The 24859-nt window shown below is 23.9% G+C and overlaps 3 protein-coding genes across 6 annotated transcripts; 2 read left to right on the top strand and 1 right to left on the bottom strand.

Annotated features, from left to right (window-relative positions):
- The first annotated feature begins 7219 nt into the window (after positions 1-7219).
- LOC114124872 (uncharacterized) lies at positions 7220-16893 on the top strand. Of its 3 annotated transcripts, none has more exons than XM_050207733.1 (6): positions 7220-7353; positions 9808-9946; positions 11474-11594; positions 13590-13780; positions 15049-15199; positions 16359-16893. In XM_050207733.1, exons 1-6 carry the CDS (start codon positions 7326-7328, stop codon positions 16515-16517), a joined length of 789 nt encoding a protein of 262 aa, XP_050063690.1. In that variant the 5' UTR covers positions 7220-7325; the 3' UTR covers positions 16518-16893. The 3 variants fall into 3 exon arrangements, with proteins under 3 accessions (XP_050063690.1, XP_050063691.1, XP_027844115.1); XM_050207734.1 differs by lacking the exon at positions 16359-16893 and adding an exon at positions 15282-15413; XM_027988314.2 differs by lacking the exon at positions 7220-7353 and adding an exon at positions 9624-9648.
- Positions 16894-19255: 2362 nt separating this feature from the next.
- LOC114124868 (protein N-lysine methyltransferase METTL21D-like) lies at positions 19256-21205 on the top strand. Its single transcript, XM_027988311.2, has 3 exons — positions 19256-19614; positions 20713-20890; positions 20959-21205. The coding sequence occupies exons 1-3, from the start codon at positions 19382-19384 to the stop codon at positions 21178-21180; spliced, it is 633 nt and encodes a 210-aa protein (XP_027844112.1). The 5' UTR covers positions 19256-19381; the 3' UTR covers positions 21181-21205.
- Positions 21206-21880: 675 nt separating this feature from the next.
- On the bottom strand, positions 21881-24810 carry LOC114124876 (uncharacterized protein DDB_G0292186-like). 2 transcript variants are annotated; one of them, XM_027988318.2, is made up of 5 exons: positions 24479-24807; positions 23827-24263; positions 23684-23760; positions 23209-23388; positions 21881-22957 (listed from the first exon to the last, which is right to left on the bottom strand). In XM_027988318.2, exons 2-5 carry the CDS (start codon positions 24245-24247, stop codon positions 22931-22933), a joined length of 705 nt encoding a protein of 234 aa, XP_027844119.2. In that variant the 5' UTR covers positions 24248-24263; positions 24479-24807; the 3' UTR covers positions 21881-22930. The 2 variants fall into 2 exon arrangements, with proteins under 2 accessions (XP_027844119.2, XP_027844118.2); XM_027988317.2 differs by having other exon boundaries at positions 23684-24263; positions 24479-24810.
- Between the last annotated feature and the right edge of the window lie 49 nt (positions 24811-24859).

The following is a 24859-nucleotide window of genomic DNA, read 5'->3' as shown; positions in this document are numbered from 1 at the left end:
ATATGGCCCTGTATATACGTATCAAAATTCAAAGCATATCATTATGTACATCTTTAAATCATGTTAGTTAATAAATGAATAAATTTTTCACATAGTCACAATCGACTACACCTGTTCAAACTATTTCACACAAAATGAGTTTATTTTTTAGTTGCCTGTATACAAATATTCAAAATATAATTATTATAGTTGTTGTACGAAAATAATATGATATTTAAACTTTTTATTAGATATTATATATTCAATATAGGTATATAGATAATGCAATTTAGATAATTTATCTAATTTTCAGTTAATAATTAATAATAATTTAAAATAATTGAAATAATAATTTTAGTGTTAAGTTAATATATATTGAATATAGACATAAAGTCGATATAATATTATAATAATATTTACAAACAATTCAATAATTATAAAATAAAAGTGTATTATGAATACTAAAAATATGCAGACATACAAAAATGCATTTAAATTTATTGAAAACTATTTAATACTTTACCTACCCACAAGTTTAATATAAAATGTACTGTATAAAATATTTTTAAACAAACGTTCATCATTTAAAACTAAGTACAATATACAGCAAAATTTAATAATAGTTAACTCGAAACTTCCGTAAAAGGTTCTTAAAACGAGTTTTTAACATGATTTTAACAGCGTCCAATACTAATTAGGTACATTAAAAAAATATTTAGATAACGACTTACAACTTACAAGTAACTTATCTCATACATTTAAAATTAATTTTAAATCACATTTGTCTTATAAACGAAAGTAATATGTCCATGGTCATATAGGACAAAAGGTATCAAATAAAACATTTACCCACATAGATTAAGATATCGAGTTTAGTAAGTAAAAGGTGTTTAGGTATAAGTACTGTGGTTCTGTTACCTATATAAATTATTAGATACACCGCAAACAATTTAACATTTTGTTTTAATGAGTTTTAAAATGTTGTATAAATCTGCACAATTCATGAATATAGATAAATAATTACGAATCCTATACCTACAATCATCATATTACTAAATGTGTTTGTATTGCTTTTATTTATTCATGTAACGATATAAATATATAATTCTTATGTCCATCTGTTGTGATCATGTAACTTTTACCACTCGACTTAATAAAAGTTATGTCATTAAATTCCTTGAAAGTCGAGACTCAGAAAGTGTTTATAGCTTATTTTTTTCAATCCCTATTTATTTATAAAGGATTTCATTGTATTTTGATGGGTAATAAAAAAAATGTTATATAATGTACTGTATAAGTACTTATAAATAGATACCTAGGTATTGAACAATTAACAATTTCACTACCTACATAGGCTATATAGTATACAAATTTATTTTGACTTGATGGTTGCGGATGGACATTATCGATTGGGTATAGAATATACATATACTCTACCTTAAGTTTTACTGCAGTATTTTAAAGGGTATCATTGTGGATGTCAGATTGGATGATCTGGTAATTTAATACTTTCCCACTATGTCGGAGACCAACCCAGTGCTGCGAGGGGGCTGAAAGGTTTTATTTAATGAAAATATATAGACACACTATATATGTTAACGAATTAAAAAAATATTATGTGAACAAACCAAATGATGAGCTATTAAATAATTATTATAGTTTTCTAATTATTATTTCATTCTTAATTCTCTTTCTACTCCTGTAGAAATGTACAATTTATAAAATTTAATAATTAAAAACATATCCACAAGGCCACGAACTTATATAGATATATGTAATAACCTATCCGAAAATGTATCATTACTATAGGCTACAGCTGATCCTAAAACGGTGTTTATTAAATAGCATTGGTCAATATATTAATATTCCTAAATATTATTTAATGAATTTTTTGTTGACGTAGGCAAATGCCCTAAAAATAGCAGCGATAATATAATTAATATTAGGTACTATTATTATAAATTATAAATATACATATTTCAGTTTTCAGTATTATGTGAATAAATTTACTCGCTCACATAAATTATTATAGGTAATATATATATTTTATTATTTTACTGAGTAGTGTGTCTACGGTAGAAAATAGTTAACTAAACGATATCGTATAGCCATGTAGGTATATTTTAATCTTTAACTCACAAAAGTGAAAAGAGAGTCAAAAGTTGCAATAGTTTATAGTTACAAGGCAATATTTTATAAATCTTGAAATTTAAAAATCTCCTTGACACAAACACGAGGCTAGGAAAACACTTCTAAGTATTTTTTTAATATTAAAAAAAAATAGATATAAGTATCTATTTAGTATAAATAGAAATTATGTATTGACATTTTCAAGATAATTATAATATTATAACAACAATAGGTTATAATTTATATAATTTATAATCTAACACATAGGACATCCTAAATAATATATGTAATATTGTGTATACTATATAATACATGCAATTATGCATCACTGACTTTAGGAGCGCATTCAGGATTTTTCTTCGGGAGGGCTTACACATTTTACTAATTTTTTCAGACGTAAACAATTACCACTACTTTTTTAATAACCATTTCATTTTTTCATAAATAAAACATCATTAATCATCTTTCATCATATATTTATGACAAAACAATCTACTATAATAATAATTATAATATAAAATATTATGTTTTACTTTTATTTATTTATTTATTTTTTTTTTTATGGAAGCAGACCCAAATCTGGGTGGCCTCATTAATATAGGTACATCAAATAAGTTTTATACCTATCTTCTGACCTAATTACTTAAAAAAAGTATGACATGATTTAAGTTTTAAACGTTTCTAATTGTATAGGTAAGTACCTACTTGATATAGCTACTCACAGTTTATTTTGTGTTACATTAATATACTTTTTATAATTACTCGTGTATTACCAATAATAAAATAATTTTACAAGTATATAACACTATAACTATTATGTAATAATAATAGTTAATACCGTCATAGGTGTATATTTAATCTTAGTTACGGTACTGCACTTAATCTCTAAGTCCGTCTCAGTTAACAAATTAGAACTAATAGGTATTTATTGAGACTTTCAGGTATCTAACTTATATAATGTTATTGAAATAAAATATAAATTGCAAACACCATAAAACGTGGTTGAATATTATATTACCTAATATAATATACACCCGCATACATCGCCACATCGGTGTAAAATATAAATAGGGCAATCGATCGAATGAAGGTCTTTATTATTATTCGCGTGTATAAAGTATATTTGTATTCCGAACAAGCGTGTATACTGTACATATAGGTAGGTATACCATAGAATGATAGATTGTAAAATGTAGATGTATATGCATAAAGGGTGGTTAGTACTTGGTTATACCTACTCGAAGGTTTTTAACACACCCTCAGGTCTCAAATAAGCACTTCCGATTTTTTTTTTAGTTAAATTATTTTTTTAATTTTATAGATTATTCTATTATTAATTATTATGTATGTATAGGTTAGATTATACCAACCTATGTAGATTCTAAGCAATTTTGTGAATAAATTAATCTTACAATTATACATGTATGTTAGTTTTGTTTGTTAACCGCATTGAAGTTTGAAACAGTAAAAAAACTTCAATTTTCAACTTTAAAAAGGGTAGTGAAGTGGATAACGCTATACTGTACAGTAGTTATTGAGTGAACTTCTGACATAGAGTAGATCACTATAATGGGTATGTTAAATTTGAATCTAATGATAGGTATCATTGTATACGAAAAACCAGAAAAACGATTCTGAATAGAAATGATATGTCAATAACCTAAGATACTTATATAATTCCATTGGGTAGTGAAAATGATGGTTTATGTTATAATGAACTGAATACCCGCAAATTAAATTATGTAAAAAAAATGCCAATTTAAACAACTAGTGTATATTTCAAGTTTCTACGACTGGTCATTTTTAACTGTAACAAAAATCTTAAACTATTTGGTAGTAAATAGTTTTTTTTACGCGTGAATTTTTTTAATTTTTCTATAGCTATTCGAAGGAAAACTAATAGAAAACTTTGAATTGAATTTTTTAACCTTGGATTTAAATACGAAAATTTTTATGAATTTTCAACTACAAAATAAATTACAAATTTTCGCAATTTTAACATATTTCGCAAAAATTTGAACTTTAAACGCTTATACAAAAAAACAATTGTGACCAACGGTTATTAATTTTTTGAACTACGATTAAAAAAAAACTTAAATGAAACCTTGTATTAATTTTCAAGTTTTTTGGCACCTAATTGATTGACACTTAAAAAAAAAAATACGTAAAAATATCAAAAATTTCAAAAAAAAAAACCAAAATATTTTGAAAATATAACTGTATATAGATAACACTTAAATAAATATTTGGTGAAAATTTCAAGTATTTATAGTAATCAGTTTTTGAATTAAATTATATAGAAAAAAATCGATTTTTTTCAAAAACTGGTTTTGTGTAAAAACTCCGGTTTTTCCGTCACTTTTTTTTTGTTTTTCCTGTTTTTTTTAAAACTACTGGAAACTTCTTACTTTTGACCGCTATAGCGCACCAAGAAAATTCACTTTGTCATCGGAAACCACCTCTGAAGTTTTAAATTGAAGCAATTATTTCGACAAGTTATGCTGTACCTACAGTATATAGCTACCTATATTACCAGCTATACCTATACAATATATACCTTTTTTTTTTCTTTTTTCCGTTGCTTTTTTCCCTAGATTCCTTAATTGCGATACTCAAAATCATATTAATTAGTAAATAGATAATTTTATATTTTATTAGTGTTTAGAATTCAGTAAAATATTTTTGAACATTACTACCATATATATACTGAATAATAAAAATTATTTCATCCTAAAACCTTAAAGTCAAACCAAATACATTTAAAGTTATTTCCACAATGCCGATAAGTAGATATGTATAATATACATGATATGAAGTTGTATAATTTTTATAACGCAGATTAATTAAGTAATTTAAAACTATATGTGTATTAAAATAATAAATATGTTAAAAAATAGTATAATTCTTATTTCTTACTAATATATATTAAATGTTTTTTTTTTTTTTTTGAGAAAAATGTAAACATTTGGTTTCTTTATTATTATTAACTATATAACTAAAATGGCAGTTACTAGGGTAGTTCTTACCCTCACCAAATGCATTTTTGTTGTTACATATTTGTTGTTGACTACCTACGCACTTTTGGTATTGTACGAAGTGGCGAATAAAATAAAACCTTGGAATGACATCTATTGTTTAGTGCACGTAAAACTACTTAACTATATCTTGGATCTTGTATCGGATGTATTTCATAGTGGGTACCGCAAACAAAATTCCTAACAATTCATGTACTATATACTCAACTAAACTAATTCAAAAATAACAAAAACTTCACGAAGTTTTATGTTTTAACGAACAAATTACACAATAACATATTTTCGAATTCAAGTTATAAATGAGTAAATGACTATACAACATTTTGTCAGTTTGTTACCATTAAAATAACTTGTGGTTAATAGATTTTTGATCACTAAAAGTACTTATAAATACTTAATATAGGTACGATATAACAGTATAGCTATAATTCCAACACTTATAAATAATTCACACAAATTAGAACCAATTTAATATTATACATAAGATATATTATACATAAGAATCAGAATAAGACAGTGCATTTTTTTAATTACCTAGTAAATTAGACAACACAAATGTCGCTCATCAGTGAGAATATTTTGTCACTTAGTTGACTTTATTTTTAAAGACTGCGGGCGACACAAAATTAAAAAAAAAAATAATTAGGTCATGTATTAATTTGTAGTAAATAATAATATAATCATACTATCGATAATAAATGCCACATTAACATCACATAGTTGTAGACCAGACCGTGCTGTATCGTTCCATTGCCATACTATATTAAAAACCAATAAAAAAATGTTGCTATTCGTTGGATACAATTAATAGTAGGATGCCAGGATGTATATTGTCTTAACAGTACTAGAGCAACACATTTTTATCCCAGGCCAGCAATTTTTAACAATAAAGGAACGACGTTACAATCTTCTAGACCAAAAAACATATAAAAATGATTCAACCGTCAAAAAGTTTTTTGAAAAATAGTATCTATAATATAAGCTTAAACATAATTTTGCAACATATTTTTAGTTTATAAAATAAAAATAGTAAAACAAGTGGTTATTTATATAAATATTAAAAACATTAATAATTAGTTTATATAATTTAATATTAAATCTTCTTTTAAAATTATATAAATAAAGTATAGTTCTTTTTTCTTAATTTTTACAATTTAATTTTAGCATTATGAATTATAATGTAGTTTTAATAATTATGCATGAGAGGTGATTGTGGGAGCATAAAATAATCATCCTATTATACTATAATACTATTATTTAGACTATTTATTTGGAGAAATTTTTTTTGATGCCCAGTGAAAATTCCTTAAAAAATCATTGAAATAGGGTAATGAGTTTTTAATAAGTTTTACACAAGTATTTTGAATTTTTTTATATTTTTTGTATTATAAGTAACAATAGTTTATATAATACATTAGTTTTTACCAGGACTTGTAAGGATTATATACATTTGCATATTGCTATGATATATAACTGTATGTACGATATAAATTCGAACCTATAAGCTTAATGCGTTAGTGGATATTTACATATTTTGGCGTTTTTTAAAAATATAACTCCTTTTTTGAAAAAAAAAATAATAATAAGTATTCAATTAAAATTATTGCTTAACTAAAGATAGGTACCTATAAAAAATCTACTAATTGTCTATTTACTACATATTTAATTAATAAAAATTTTTTCCGTGAACTTTTCTAGACGAATTTTATCATCGATGATAAAATGCTGTGCCAGTAATAATAATATTTTTTGTTCAATTTTAAAATTAATTTAAGTAAATTATTTAATAAACTGCTAACTCTTTTAAACTAAACTTATTTCAAAAAATTATTATTAAAATAAATATTTTTTATATACTCGTATACCTATATATTATGATGTAATGTTTTTTTCATGTTTTTTGTGATTATTTCAATGATAATAAGTAATAACTAATACCTAAGTAAATAAATGCATTTTTAAAACATATAATTCCGGACCCTAGTCATTATAGACTATTTGTTATAATATTATATTTCATGGTAGACAATGTTACCATAGCAACACAATCAGAAGTTAATGTATACAAACAATATTTAGTATTAAGTATAGAAATCTTTTGGTACAAGGAAAGTGATTTTAAATTGTTCATATTTATTTTAAAATTGTACAATATTGTTCAATTGAATAATATATTCCTTCATGTCAGCCGTAAAAATGAAGATTCCAGGTATGTATTAGTACTTGATCTATCTGGCTAGCAATAAATTTCAATATTTTTATTTTCATCACCTATAATTATTATAATCATAGCAACAATCAATATACAATATAACTTTATTTTTCATAGATTTAAAAATTAACTTTCGTATCAAATAATCCTCTACGTTAATATTGTTACTCATTAAAAATTATAATTTCTATAGTGTTGAAAGTTATTAAATACAAGTAAATTAAATATTTACTAAAAATATACTTAATTTCAATTATTTAACATGTTTAAAACTTTAAAACCACGATAGATTGATTGAAATAATAATTAAAGCTGAAATATTAGGTATTAAGTTTCTAGTACCTATAACATAATTATGTGAAAATTAGTATAAGAATCCACGAAAATTGAATTCATCAAATTATATGATCAAATTATTTGTTAAATAATATTAAATGATTAAATAAATAATAATAATTTATTTTTTATAGTACGTACCTACAAGTAATTAAAAATAACAATAAATATGTAAAAAAAAAAAAAATTATACAAATTCATAAAGTTTAGAAGATAGGCAATTAATAAGGTCATCATAAGCTTGTAATGTATAAGATAAAATATTATTATTAATATTCCAAAATTATAATATAGATACCTGCTATTACCTATTTAAATATATCTAAAAATAAATTTTATTTTATTCAGTATTTAAATTAAACATTAAATATATATAACTTAATTTTTAATTTAATTGATAATTCTTATTGAAGAAGTGATTTTTAATTTTTAATAATAATTAAAGAACTTTTACAATTTATTTAAATATGTTGGATTAATAAAATAATAGCGTGCCATATTACCAAAATATTTTTATTTAAAATTTAAATATTAATAATGTTATAAACATTTGAAATATATCTACAGAACCATTTTTGTTTGAAAAATTCTATGTAGGTGCTAAGGTGCTCTAATAATAATATTGTATTTTCAGTATTTTTTTTCTTAAAGCCGGTGATTTTTATTCTGCAACTCAATTAGATTATTGTTGTACCTACATATAAACAGAAAAAAATTAGGAATAAGACCATTAAGGAATAGTGAATAAGAGATATTTTAGTCTCTCTGTTTAATGTTTCTAATGTAGTTTAGAGTCTAAACACTCTAAACACTCTAAACTATGAAGTATCCTTAGATGTATCTACCTGCCTATAATATCGTTTATGTGAATGTGAAGAAAACACATAAGAATTATATTATTAATACTCTAAGAACATGGCACAATAATATTCGTCATATTATATTCCATACTCATTTAAGAGTTTAGTAGTATGATAAAAAAACTTGGGATATTTTATTTACTGAAATGTATTACGCATAAGTAACAAAAGATCATGCATGTTACGTCAGGTTACAACACGTCACAAACTCACAACGGTATGTACTCGTCACTCGGTAATGTGTAATGCTATTATACTAGTTGGTATAATATTTAATATAGTAGCCAGTACGCGTCTGTACGGTGGTTCCTAAACTTTTTAGTTTTTTAAGGACTGGTCGATTGCATATCATAACCCTTATAACAACTTACAATTGCATTAAAATAACTGAAATGACGAAATTGTTCTGAATTTCCAATACCAACTATTAATTAGAGTAAAATATATTTTATAATATTACAGTATTATCTATCTATCGTTATTTCAATACCTATGTTCTCAAATAATAATAACAATATAGAGCATTTTTCCAATAAGACACAGTTTTCTTCGACTAATATCGATTTAATAATGCTGCTATACTACACACACCATACCTACACTATTTTCATAGTGAAAAAATTACAATAACTATCTGACATAGACACATAGCGACATCCAAATGAATAATTACAAATTAAACAACGGTTATGAGATTAAAAATCTATTTGTTTCACTGAAAGGTGTATTAAAATTCTTTATTCATTATTCACTGTTGACAATGCGTTGTCACTAAATTATGACGGTTAAAACAAATATGATCTCCGTTCTAAATACATAGATGATAATATACAGGATAAAATAAAAAATAATTAAGATAAATCTACATTAGAATTATACTTGTCTGTTTGCGTGTTTCGTCTTGTCATTAAATATTGTTAACCAATTTGGATTTCGAATACTGTATTAATCACATTCACATGAGATAACTACTTCAGAAACTTCAAACATTTTAAAGAAGGCTTAATCACAATATAAATACTCAGACTAATGTGCCAATTAAAATATAGATAACCATGAACGTTTAAACGATAATGATTATCAATATCCGGTCTATGTAAGCTATACCCCTTCAATAACCGCTAAAGTATACATTTAAGAAAATTATACTATTTTATGTACCTATTATGGCTAATGAAGTTCATTTTTATTTATCAACTACCTAGCTATTATAAATATAATATTAATTAATAATTATTACAATTTATATTTTCAGAAGACAATATTACAACATATCTGACAATGCGAAGTCACTTTAAAAAGATATATGATGTAAGACCTAGGGTAAACTGTTGGTCAGAAGCTTGTCCAAGTAAAAGATTATTAAAAAACACTATCAATATTCGTGATTTTCAGTAAGTGATTTTTATAATAAAACGCCCGGGAAAATGTCAAGCGTTAATCAACACATTTTTATTTTGATATTAACTACGATACCTAACTATTATAGACATCACCATAAATTAATAATTGGAATTGGAATATTTTTTTTCTATAATAAAGAATTCTATAGTATATTATACTCCAAAAATTATGAATTATAATAGGGTCTTATAATGACTAATGAGTATAGTTAATACAATAACTATTATAATACCTTCCAATTTATTGAAAACTTGCAAGTATGTTATTTTTGTACTACCATTTAATTAAATATGTATTTTTTAATATTACTATTCGATTATTAAAAAATATTAGGTAAAGAGGATTTCAGCCGTTAATGCGCATTATTTGTATTCTCTCTCTGGTCTTGCACAAGCAAAAAAGACAAAACATAATCATATACCTACTCATATACAATATACTATCTATTACTGAGTTATTTGCATAGCAATACTAAATATTTAAAAATTACCTATACGTACGACAAAAAAAATATAAAAAATGTTAGGTATAAAAAAATAAAATATGTATAATAGATATATTGATAATCATATATATATACACCAGTATTCAGTGTTCATATTACATATGAGTGAAAACGTATCAGACTATACTATATACATGAAGGTATTATAATTGTATTTCTATATTATTATTATAAAAATTAGGTATAATATTAAGTTTTCTATTTCCTTAAATAAAATTTCTAATTCTAATAATACCTATAAGATATTTTAAAATCCATAAATTTTAACTTTTTAACCTAAATATTTATTTATGTATCTGCAATTCTTATTCACCTATAGAATCTAAGGTCTACAAGTATTTCTAGAAAAATATTATAAAAATCATTAAGAAACCATTTTATTATCCACCGACTACAAAAACATAAAAAAAAGTAATTTACATTTGCAGATATTCCTCATACTTTGTCTGATAGGTAGATAAAAAAAAAAAAGTCAAAATACTTAGTCGTGTTTAGATAACGCTAATATAAAAATGATTAGTTTTTAGTACAACCATATAAAAAACTATTGCAAAATTCTTACTTTTGACTTGTATAATAATGCATCAAGGATATTCACTTTGCCATCAGAAACCACCACCGAAGTTTGAAATTGAAGCATTATTTCGACAAGTTATGCTGTACACAGATACAAAAAACTCACACATCAATGTAAATTCAATACATTCATCACTTCGTTCAGAATCTAAAAAAATAAATATTATAAAATATGCTTAAAAACAAAGCCTAACACACAATTTTCATTCGGAGTAATTGTTTTTACCTATATGGCTATACAATGATTTAACATTGAATTTTAATGCATCCATAACAATATCATATCTTCTAATATAATATATCTACTTAATATCGATGTATACAATACTGTACTTACAGCGAAGACAGACTTTCCCAGTATTTTTTCTTCTTTTACTTCTTTAGTGTTACCTACCCATTAATTTTTCAATATTCTAATGCTTAAAAGTATTTACAGAGTTTTGCCGCATTACTGTAATTCAACTATCAGTTCTTCGGCAAAAAAATCTAAGCAACAAAAGTATGATAGTAATAAGTTATCTCGCTCACCATCAAGTAAAAAGAAAACCATAAATAGAGTAAGTACCCAATTCATATTATTAAATATGATAAAATTCTTTATTATTTTAAATAAGTAAGCCACCTATATAAGTATATAACGCATTTTGGTACTTCATATTTGTATCATAATGGGTACTCGATACTAGTTAAAAATTAGTCTAGTAAATTCTATACCTTATAGTTTATACATAGACTATAAATCTCAAAAAAAAAAAAAAAATTTAAGATAAAAAATTTTGTCGAAGTTCCTCAAATGAGAAATTTCTTTACTCTATGAACCACTATGAATCACTCTATTGTTTTTTTATTAAATTATGATTTAATTATTTAAATTAATGGATAATCAATTAGTAATCAGTTATCAATTGATGAATAATCATTGATTACTATGGAAGATGAAAAAAAAATTGTTAAGTGCTTTTATTATCCAAAGACAGTGTTTTTGTTTTGTACGAAAAAATAATCATGCACTAAGAAAATATAAGAATTTTATAGTCATTGTTTTAAATTTGGAAGCAGATATATCATTGAGTATTTTAAAATGTACATTCGTTATATAAGCTTATATAAATGATAAATGATAAAGATATAAATGTCAATTGAATAGTGTAATTACATTTAATTGTTCGTCATAAAAAAAAAATGAGTTATTAAATGTTCATAATTTTACACTCCACAGTCCACGGTCTACAATGTGCCATATTATATTTAAATATTTAATACATATAGGTAACAAAATGCTATTAAAATGGTAACACTAACACATTATATACAGCCTACAATCTACATCAAATATAGGTATGTATTTAAGTCTATTCAAGTCTAAACGGCACATACGGTGCAATGAGAAGCTAGTTTTTCAATATGAGTCCGGGTAAATCACCGAAACGCAGGCAATAAGTTTAAAACTTTTTATAAATAGACGTATACTGAAAATTTCAGAAAAAATGATATCAGAATGATGTAGGATTTAACAATATAGGTAATAATAATAAATTATAATTATCTTATATTTAATTATATTCTACTTATAGAATATACTATAGTGAACAATGTTTGCCTAACCCTAAAGCAATAATTTCTCAGCCATAAAAATATATCTTGAACTATATTAGATTTCTGATGACTTATGTCTTATAAGTTATAACAATAATTTTAAATTACCATAGTTTAAATCATTTATTATGTTTTAAGAGAATATAGTAAGTGATTTATAGTTTAAATAAATAAATAATAAATACTTTGCTTAAGATTTGAAACATGCTTGACACGCCACTCAATAAAGCTCTATCATCTATTTGCCTATTAATAATGTACAACCTTTTAACACTGTTGAGTGAATCTTAGTAAATAAAGAATATTAATAAAAAAAATTGTTTTAATTTTGTATTCAGCATAAGGACCGTAAAACTTCTTATGATTCATATCATTATGTATCTTTACCATTTTCAATTTTCATATTTGTCTATCAAATATTCATATATTATCAAATATTTAGTTAAGTACCTGCATGACGAAATTCTTAAAATATTTCAATTTACAGTTAGGTTTGGTTAGGTAAGAATTGTGTAGATTTACAATGCTACTATTATATATGGTAGCAGTATAAAGTATAGCAGTATACAAATCTGACATAAAACACGAAAAACGTATGTAACTGGTTTTAAATTTAAATTAAATAGGAAATAGTAATGAAATAGTATAATATTATATAATTGATAATATAGACTACAGAGTATAGTTAAAATACCTACTTAATAAGGCGTATAAATTATAAATATATAATGAATAACCATGTATAAATATAATAGTATAATATATTATGTATGTATATGTATTATAACTTATACTATCAGTGTTGACGTTATGAAGTTGTAATAATATCATCTTCTTAATTAATATAGGCATATGGTACTTAAAGTATACCATTTAATATATTACTTTTTTTAGTTTTAGATTTTATATTTATATATATATATATATTTATTTATTTTTTATTCTTTACTATACAGAACTTAAGTTATGAATGTGCATATAATGATGACGATTTCGGGTTTGGGCCGGTTGAAAATAATAATCGAACATATTATTCGCCAGAAACCCACCATCCTCATCTTTCAGAAAACGCACATAAGACAATAAGAAGCCAGCAACATAATCCATTACAATCAGATCATCCAAAAGAAACGACCAAAAAAAAAAAGTATAGTTTATTTTTTATTTATTGTTAATATTACAATGTATCAAGTTATAACCTATAATTAAAAATAGAAAATATAATTTACATTGTGAGATAACAGTATAATTGAAGGGGCAGTTGCCCCCACTGCAGCTCCTCTAGATTTGCGCCTCATCTGACCATCACCGTTAAGAAGTGAGGATATCTATAGCTATTTCCCACAACTTTATGGATGGATTCTCAAAGTATTAAAATATATATTGTACACTACTAAAATATAATCGATCAATTACAAGCCACTAAATCATGTTTCATTTAAAAATTTGAGCTACGCTGTAATAAAGTATGTAAAACAGCCAACAGTTATTCAAACTTTATTATAACTTATGAGTTACAGTGACTGGGTTCACTTAGTCATACAATACACGAAAACTAAACACATTTATGTAAAATATGTGATAAAGTGATTAATGCGTATAATATATCACTTATATTTAACTTGGTTTCGACGGTTTGCCAAAGATACTCGTATGTCTGCACTATTTTGATCAAAACTCCTGGTTCTACTATAGCCTTAAACGGGATAAATCAAAATAATTAAATAATGAACATTTACCTATACTTTATAGTCAATTCAGACTTTCAGAGAAATAAATGACAATTCTGCGTATCCCCACATGATACCCTACACCAGTCTCAAAGTCAGGGTGTCGCATGGTGATGTGCGGAAAAACTGATTTTCTTCGGGATATGACGTATTCTCTCACTTGACAGATTAATAAACAAAAACAAACTTTTACTTATACTACATTAGTTATATTATAATTGTACATTTACTTATACTACATACACAATTTATATAAATAATATTATATGGGTACCATTTATTTTACAGTAATAGTAGTATAATTATAATAATTTACTATACATGCAAATTTATAATTAAATTAATTTAAATTAATTTAATTAATTAATTAAAAGTTTAATAGAATATATTATATACGCATTACGGCCATTACGCTCCTATATTACTACGTATTTTATAAATTTTATCCTATGTAATTGTAAATACAAATCTATTCACAAATTGTATACCTATTCAACAATCAATAATTAAATACTTACCTACAATTTACCTACATGTATATTATACACATATTATTTTTATACTAATATCAGTATAATATCATCAATATTAAGAAGAATAACCATTACATTATAGTAATAATAATAATTATGGTTATACCCATAAGTTAAGAATATTAGAATTATTTTTCATTGTTTTGTTTCAGTAAGTTTTTTCAAAATACAATGGATGAGTCGTACCAACGATTTCTTGAAGAAATGACAAATGAAGTAGTAAGACTTGACCTGTCAACAGATAAAGCATTAAAAAATGTATTTCGTAAACATATAAAACACAATATTGGAAAGCTTGATGAGGTAAGTTGTGATTACCCGTATACTATGTGTTATTTAGTCAATAAAAAAAATTAATAATAACGTAGTAAATTTATCCTTATAGGTAAAAAGATATTGAATATGAAAATTCGTGTACAAAAATAAAGCTATGTTATTTATTACCAATTACCTATAAGATACACATTGTAAGACAGTAGTGCAGTAATTAATTATAGTAATTTTTCATGAATGAACGGTTTTAATTTAATTATTTATTAATATTGATTATTGATACCAATTAATTAGTACTTACCTAAACAATTTATAAATAAAGTGACATAATTTCATAAAATGTGATTAAGATTAAATATTTAATTAATACTTACCCACTCAACTAGTTAAACGTTTCGGTACATAATTTATATATAGGTATTAGGTACCTATCAATTATAATTTATAAGATGATGACGTATACTATGAACATATACAAACAAACGATGTACTTAATTTAAAATTTTTATTTTATTAAAATGTAAAATATTTACATTATAATATTAAATGAGTTGTGAGTACTCATATTTATTCGAAATATTTTATTCAAATATATTTTTTTCTTATTAAAGGTACTTATTATAATTGATATAATGTAACATACTTCCATACCCTAAATGACCTAAACCCATCAATACGTTAAGCTCATATTAAATATTATAATCATATTGACTTAAAATGTATTAAAAGCTTATTACTTGTTAGTCATATTTTATAACATTATTACTAATTATAAATAACCCACTTAGTCCTAACAGAAGTAATTAACACCTCACGAAAAAAAATTATCTCAAGTTATAGGTTTTGAACTGTTAATTCATAATTGTTGAACAATTGAATCAAGAAAAAATATTGATTTAAATTCTTTATTAAGTGTATATTTAGCTATTCAAAAGTTATTTTTTCTATTAATAAACAATACTTTTGCTATTATTATATTTCGTAATTTATCAGTTTATAACATAATATTATATATTTATATATTGATCTGAAGGTTAATATATTAAATATTATTTAATTATTATTTAGTGTACGTTTTAGTAACAATTTTCTTATAAATTTAAATTTTTAAGCACAAAAATAATTTGTTTTGACAATTATTCATTAACATAAAATGTTTGTAATTTTTTTCTTTTTAAAATAACTTTAGAAAAAAATGATGGCAGAAGTGATGAAAGTACAAGCATTATTAGATTTACCATTGGACAATGATGATCGATATTCAGGAATTGATGACATACCCACACTTTCAACAAATGATGCAACTAATCAAAATAATCTACCAGCTGCACTAAAATCTGTAAAATAGTTTTTAAATTATCAAAATCTTTAAAATAATGTGTAAATTTTTTTATTTTTTTTTATGCTTAAAAAGCACAAGATTGTATGCTTAACTATCAGATAATTAATTATAGGTAGATACACTGTTTTTATTATTTGAAATTTATTTCTAAATTATAAGTAATCATAATTATAGCTAGGTATATGTAATAATATTATAATTGCGTATTAGAATTTAGAAGAACCATAGAAGTTAAAACACATACTTAAGAACATTTTTCAAAATCTCACTGTGTGGTGTGCGTGTGCCTGTGTAATAAGAGCTATCAACTTTTGATTGTTAAATGACAATTGCCATGTTAAATTTTGAGCAAATTAACGATAATATATTAGTTTTACTATAATGTTTGTTTTTTTATTCATTTCCTTTTTTTGTTTTTGTATCATCTATATTTTGAAGCAGTATAAATACTTCAATTTTCAACTTTGAAGGTAGTTACTGTATTTGAGGGTAGATATTTGAAGTTTAAATTTGGACGAAATTAAAATATATTTAAACAAAGAATAACAATTTTAATTATTTTGTTGTTATTCAAAATTCTTTATTCGTGGGAACTTCACATTTTATATACCTATACAACGAAATTCTCACGTCTTTTAATTTTAACTTTTTAGTTGTTGCCTATTTATGCATACAACGAATCTATTCGCAGTACTTTACGGGAAGGTGGTATTAATTCAAAAATATTAATAATAATAAAATATGTACCTATAATAATTATATAATATATATTTTATTACTATTAGGTATTATTATTAATAAATAATTATGTGAAAATGCAATTTTTTTTGTCAAAAATTAAACCAACCAACAATAATGCCATTCGTAAAATAAATAACTTAGTAAGAAATATCAATAAACATATTATTATTATAATGAAATGTACTTATTAGTGATATAAGTTGACAGACCGTCTCAGCTCAGAATCGTTTTTCATATAAACTATAAAGTAATGTATCTATATGGCTATATCTTTTGCACATCCTACATCAATTACTGTGACCCACTCGACATAGTATTAGACAGTAAGTATAACAGAGCGGTACCCACTTGACTATCTTTTTTAAATCATTATTTCTCTTTTAATGTGAAATATTCTAGTGACTTGCATATAATATATATATGTATGTGTGTGTGTGTGTGTGTTTATAATATATGAAGGCTAATGCGATTTTGACAAGCAATTTTGATCAAGAACAGACTAATGGAAGTATCAAAACGCTAATTGTAATTGAATTACACTTTATACATTAATCACACTTACGATGAAGATTCATGACTATATCAATTAATATTTAGGGTATATTTAATATGTAGTTGTATATATTATTAGTATATTATACATATTATATTTTATTAATATTATACAAATACGTTGATATATTTAAAATGTTGAAAATATAATTAAATTAAGATATTATTTTGTCGAATTTCAAGTGATCAATGTTTTGATTAAAAATTAAATCAACTTACCGTAATGTTATATTTATTGAATAAAAAAAATTCTTATACCTGTAACAAGTTTGAATTAGGTACTACACATGGTATTTTTAAATGGTATATTTCCTTTGGTTAATTGGTTAATGATATGATATATATATTTATATATTATATATTTATATAGGGGGATTGCGAAGTAACTTACTATATTTATACCTATTTTAGGGGTCGCGACACTAAAAAGGTTGAGAAACACTGGGTTATAGAATAGGCTATGTTGCAGTATGCTATAATCAATACTATGTAATAGTATAAAGTAAAATAAATTACATTAATAATTATTAATAGCAATATTGAAAAACATATGATAAAATAGAGGTACCTTACCTATAGAAATGTAGGCTATCAAATCGTCTTGGATCAGAATTGTTTTTCATATACAATTTTGGATCATTGAATCCAAATTTAACATTAACATTATAATCTTAACACCTCTTAATAACAGAGTGATTAACTAGGTACTCTTCCAAAAAGAAACAAAAATGTATTTTCCATATTGATACTGATGTATAATTTATATTTAATTATGATAAATATTACGTTTCAATTTTGTATCTTGAATTATACTTGAAACAATATGCTTATTTAAATTTTTTATTAAAATATATTTATAATTTATTGTAAATAAACAACAAATATAGCATAGGTAGTTGACAGAAAATTAAGATTTAAGAACAATTATATAAAACATATAAAAAAGATACCATTTAACAACAGAACCTTTAAATTTAGAATTTTTTTTTATTGTATTTTATAATCTTAAAAAGTCTTTAGCCTAGTTTCTTTTTAATTAACGGGAATTATTTTGTGAGAACGATAGAGAAGACATATTTTTAAATTTTTATTCTAAGAGTTCGAACTGTGGATTAAATTTAAATGACATTTTGTGTAGTACCTATATTATATACTACAATATAATATACTAAAAATATATTTTAGTGAGTTTGTAAAGTTTGTTTACTGTTGTCTGTTTATAATCTCAGCCTTCAGGTCGTTGAGGAGCTCTGAAATTAATACGTACCACGATCTACGCATTCCTCAAAGTAGCTGGTAATAAGTGTTAGGCGATTAAATCGTATTTTTAATATAGATTTGAATAGCGTAAATGTTAGCGAGTTTTAGCGAACATGTTTTTAAAACCCTTTTTGAGATATGCATAGGCAATAAAAAATACAGTATTTTGCTTACCTCTTTATCAGTAGTGATAAGTGGTAAATAGTAAATACTCTCAACAGTTTTACAGACTTACAGTTATCTACTTGTAATTTGTTATACACTTACATAGTTACATACGATTGCATTTTTTTAGTACAGCAAGCTAACATTAAGTCATGGACGCGAATGCTTATTATAGGGATTTCGATTTGGAATCAATTAATGTCACATTGCGATTTTGCCAACAAGAGTATGGGGACGTCAACTGTGTTGTATGGGATGCGTCCCTAGTATTGTCCAAATATTTAGAAACGCTGTACCTGAAGAACAATAAAACATTCGACTCTAAAAGAGTTATTGAGTTAGGCTCAGGATTAGGCTGCGTTGGTCTGGCTGCTGCATGTTTCGGGTAAATCTAATATCGTAAGTTATTCTGAGAGCCGTGTATTTGAAATAATTGCATTTTTCTTGTAATTACTATATACATTATACTATAGTGTTAGAGAGGTTTTGAATTCGAAAATACTTGAATTTGTATAAGTAAATAAAAACTAAGTATCAAAACAAGTATTTTGGATTTCAAACCGATTTAATACAGTCATAATATATATATATCATAAACTGATTGTAAAATATAGCTTTCCAAGTTTTAATGTGTTTCATATTTCAAAGTAGAAACATCAGTTAAAAATTAGTTAGTATAAAAAAAATAATGATTTTAAATATAAAAATATTTAATACTTAATGTGAGTGAATAATTTCTGAGAACATGCATACACATATCATAAATTATTAAAAATGTTCACATTTAAATTAAATTAAATGTGTAATTGATATAATATACATAATATGTATATACAAGGTATAACAGATAGAACTGACTTTTAAAATAACTTTTGTTCTAATTAATATTTTTATTTTGTGTTTATTATTAAGTAACACTTGCGCTATACGTACAATATAAAAAAAATATTTTTATTTTTTAATAGTAAAAATAAAAAAATTTAAATTTGATTACATTTTTATTGGAAAAATTCAAAATAACCAATTTATAAATTAAATTAAAAGAAAAATTTTGATGGTAAAAATAATAATCTAAATCAATTAGTTTATTTTTTAGAATTTTTGAAAATATCAATATTTTTTTGCATAAATTAATTTGGAGCATTATTACTTCTTTCAAAATATTGTTTATTAATTATACAATTTTCACAATTTTGTTGTAGGTACACTTATTTATTTAATAATTATTTAATTAGCATCATTTTTTTTTTTTAAGTCAGCTCTATCTGATACACCTTGTATATATAGATATTAGTACACAATACTAGTTATTAACATTTTTTTGATTTAATTACACATTTTTTCATTTTAAATATTTGATTTATTTCTGGAAAATTAATTTAAAAACATTTTATAGTGCATTATATTCATAGTTATAGTTAAATCATTTTCAATTAAAATATTTAAAAGTATTGTATAAAACACATGACTTTTTTTTTTATAGGGCAAATGTTCAACTGACAGATTTACCAGAAAATTTACACCAATTAAAAAGAAATGTTGACGAAAACATGCCTTGTTTAAAAGGTAGTGTTCAAACTGTTGCATTAACATGGGGTACCACATTTGAGTCGGAGCCTTATGATTTTCTGTTGATGGCAGACTGCATTTATTATCCAGAAGTATATTTATATTGTTATTATTATTTCTTATTGTTAGTTCCATAATTAAATAATACTGATTTTTAAAGGTAGTGGAGGCATTGGTGAAAACTATGACTGAGTTAACTGCACCAAACACAGTAATATTAATATGCCAAGAACTTAGAGAAACCGAAAAACAAAAGAACACATGGCAAATGTTTTTAAACTTACTGGTTGAACACTTTGAGATATCATATGTTCCAGAAGAAGAACAACATCCAATTTTTAGAAGTTCTGATATAGTATTAATAAACGCAAAAAAAAAATGATAGCAAAATAAAAATTTAATATAATCAAAGTCTCTGACTAATTTTAACATTTATTTAAGTTCTTATATATATCTTAGTTTGTGTATAATATAATATACAATAATCGTGATACTGAGTTAATCTCAATATGAAAAATAGGATAAGATCATATCATACTAGTACATAATTAACATCATACATAAATTTATTTGACAACATGATTTATAAATTTATAAATTTATGTCTGTCATTATATAATTTATTATTTTATTAAAAAATCATTCCCAAGTAGTATATGTAATGTATTATAATTTATTTCATTAATCTTATGTTGATCAGTTAGAATAATTTAAAAACTAAATAATTTATGTATTAAATTTTAACATTTTAAATCGTTTTCAAAGAATATTTTACTTAAAAAATATACCAAAATGTATATATTTATTTACATAGAAAACAATCCCTAATTTAATTTTTCCATAAATAAGGCTCATATTTTAAAATTAAATAGTCAAAATATGTAAATATTAATTATACTGTTCTCCTACCAAAATATATATATATATATATATTTTTTTTTAAAAAAAACTTGAAATATTTAACAAAAAAAAATTATTCAACGTTAATTTTTAAATTTGAATAACATAATAAGGAAAATACTGAATTGAAGAACAAATATTATTAAGAGACAAGGTTACTGCATCAAATATACACACTGAAGTGAGCAATAAAATAAAAAAATGATTTATTTTAATTATTAATTTTTTTTAATATTTAAAATTCAATAATGGCAAATTTAGTTTTACATTACCAAACGCTTACAAGAGTAAACAAAAACTTATGGTGTATCAATATGTACTTTTAAAAAGTGATACAATAATGAATGTAATTTGGTTTAACATATGATACAAACAAAAATGTTATGTTAACAATTTTTTCCAACAACCAAATATTAATAGCAAAAAACGACAATTATAGTATCTAAATCTGTGAAAAAAATTATTACACCATATTAAGTGGACCCTATACCTCCCACATGTGTTGTCTCTATCTTATACACGCATAAAATAGTTAAAAACTGTTTTGCGCAGGACAACTTTACTCCCTCGATATTTTAATCAAAACAACTAAAATTATAAATCCCATTGGGAAGAACTTTACCTGTCTTGAAGTGTTTTATTTTTTTTTTTGATAGTGGTAACCAAAAATTTTTAACAATTAAATGAAAAAAACCTAAAGTTCTCAAACCGAAAACTTAAATTGTATTCATGTTATCAAAAAAATTAAAACGCTACAACACAAGTAAGTTTTTTCCAATGGGATTTATAATTTTGGTTGTTTTGATTAAAATAAATATTAAGAGAGTAAAGTTGTGCCGCGCAAAACAGTTTTTAACCATGTTACACGTGTATAAGACAGAGACAACACATGCAGGTATAGCGTCCTCTAAATTAAATAACAAACACTAATTTATAATCTTGAATCATTGACATAGCCATGCAGCATTTTGAAGTTGAAAATTTAAAAATTAGAGAGTATAGCACATGATTTTAAGCTAATATATTCCACCTAAATGCCTTACAATTTTAACATCCATACAATACTCTTACATATTTTTAACACTGTATAGTGTATATATACCTAAAATTGGTATACTTTGTATCTTACATAATATTTAAAGATAACTTTAATTTAATAATATCTTAAATATAATAGTCCAAATATTAATAATAATATCTTAAATATAATAGTCCAAAATAGTACAATTATTTTAAATACTGCATTCTGACGCGTGTGCCTGTAAAACAAAATTATAATAATTATTAATTATTGTTTTGGTAAAAATGAAAAAAAAAATGAGTTTGTGAAATAAAACTGTTATTCAAGTCAAGATATTTATACAATTTTATCTGACTAGGTTTTAAAATATAATTGTAACAGATATAACAACACTAAATAAAAAGACCTTTTTAAACTGGCATGTTTGAATGTTGCTATGAAAAATCAGTATACACTTATCAGTAGCAAATTAAAAAAGTCATTATTTACCTCAATATCTGGCGTCGGATATAACACAAAGCATAGAGGACATTCAGATTGGAGTGGTACATTTTTATTTGTAATTTCATTTTCAGGATTTTGTTGCGAGTGTGTTGCTCGAGATCTTGTTTGAACACCATTATTACTAATATTATTTTTGATACTTTTGATTTGCTTTTTTCGGAGTTCCTAAAAATTAAAAATGTATATTTTTTTATATTATATAGATAAAAACAGTTATATATCTATTGCTAAGATTAATAAAATCATTTGGATGTAGACTCTAAATTTCTAAATTTTAAAGCAATTATAAAAATAAGTATCAAATTAATACAGAACTTTTCTATTTAAATAGAGTAGTTATAACTTCTATAAATTAGAGTATATATTTTAATGACAAATACAATAAACATATAATATAACCAGTTATTGTTCAAAATAAAATGTTATTTAAAATAAACCATATAAATTTTGAATATTTTACCTGATCTTGCTTCATACGCCCGTCAGCCAATACTTCATTTTCAAACTGATTAAAATATTCATTTGAGCAATTCTGATCTGTATGTGGAGAAGATACTAAAGTCTGATTGTCTGAAGTAGAACTTTTAATATATTTATTTTTACCTTCAGATGATCCGTTTTTATTTTCCTCTGTTTTTCCTAAAAGATTGCTATTATCTGAATAAGATGGTTTTGAATATACTTGAATTTCATCAGCATATGGTTTATTAGGTGATTGAAATCTTTTGTCATCCATATTCTTATCGGATTTTAAATCAATATTTTTTAACATATTTGACAAGCTATTAGGTGAATTAATTACTTGGCTGTTAAGGTTTTTATTATTAAGTGTAGTACTGTTTACTTTGGCATTGATTGGCAATAAACTATTGCTAGAGTAAAATAAATTAGTCTGTGGTACAACTAAATTCATTTTATAATAACCGTTAACCATATTTAAAACAGATGTCAAATAATCACTATCAGAGACAGATTCATCGTCCGACATGGCTCTGTTATTTAATTTTCTGTTTTTATACGACATTATGTAAGAGCAAATTCTAAAAAAATAAAACAAAATCATTAGGTTAATTTGTATGTAATTTAAATAAATATTGTTGACGTTAACTAATAAGGCAATTAAATTATTAGTTTTATAATAAATAAATAATATACCTAAATTATTTTAATAGTTTTTTTTTTAGCTGAGACAATGTATGTGAAAACATCAACAAATAATAATATAGTTAACACAAAAAAATCATCATTGACTTACCAATAGTGTTCATTTGTTCGAATAAGTTAGTTTTGCTATGGACAATAGTTCAATACACATAAAATCTTTAAGCTCAATACTAAAATTATTGAATTTATACATGTAATCAATAAACAGTAGGTAATATCGGTAATAATGTTCTATAACGTCGCTGACAGTATTGACAAGATATCAAGTATCAAGTAGTAAGTTAGTAAAGTATTAAGTAAAGGCTGATATGACTTATGTCTTATGAGCTAAGATTTAATACAAATTCCTATGTTCACCAAAAACGATGAAAGCATACTACGTTATCCTTATCGTCATTCCTACTTACCGATATCTGTGGTATTGTTATATCAGTATATATGGTCAGTACTCAGTATTCACTTTATCATTATC

This window comes from Aphis gossypii, chromosome X (assembly GCF_020184175.1).
Source record: "Aphis gossypii isolate Hap1 chromosome X, ASM2018417v2, whole genome shotgun sequence".
In the NCBI taxonomy this organism is placed as follows: domain Eukaryota; kingdom Metazoa; phylum Arthropoda; class Insecta; order Hemiptera; family Aphididae; genus Aphis; species Aphis gossypii.
The sequence above is the reverse complement of the archived record's forward strand: the minus strand, read 5'-3'. Positions and strand labels throughout refer to the sequence as shown.

Coding starts and splice junctions, on each gene's coding strand:
- LOC114124872 (XM_050207733.1), top strand. CDS start 7,326: ATGTCAGCCGTAAAAATGAAGATTCCAG. Junction 9,947..11,473: donor ATCAATATTCGTGATTTTCA/GTAAGTGATTTT, acceptor AAGTATTTACAG/AGTTTTGCCGCATTACTGTA. Junction 11,595..13,589: donor AAAAGAAAACCATAAATAGA/GTAAGTACCCAA, acceptor TTTACTATACAG/AACTTAAGTTATGAATGTGC.
- LOC114124868 (XM_027988311.2), top strand. CDS start 19,382: ATGGACGCGAATGCTTATTATAGGGATTTCGATTTGGAATCAATTAAT. Junction 19,615..20,712: donor CTGGCTGCTGCATGTTTCGG/GTAAATCTAATA, acceptor TTTTTTTTATAG/GGCAAATGTTCAACTGACAG. Junction 20,891..20,958: donor ACTGCATTTATTATCCAGAA/GTATATTTATAT, acceptor TGATTTTTAAAG/GTAGTGGAGGCATTGGTGAA.
- LOC114124876 (XM_027988317.2), bottom strand. CDS start 24,247: ATGTCGTATAAAAACAGAAAATTAAATAACAGAGCCATGTCGGACGAT. Junction 23,389..23,683: donor GGCGTATGAAGCAAGATCAG/GTAAAATATTCA, acceptor TTTAATTTTTAG/GAACTCCGAAAAAAGCAAAT. Junction 22,958..23,208: donor ATCCGACGCCAGATATTGAG/GTAAATAATGAC, acceptor TTTGTTTTACAG/GCACACGCGTCAGAATGCAG.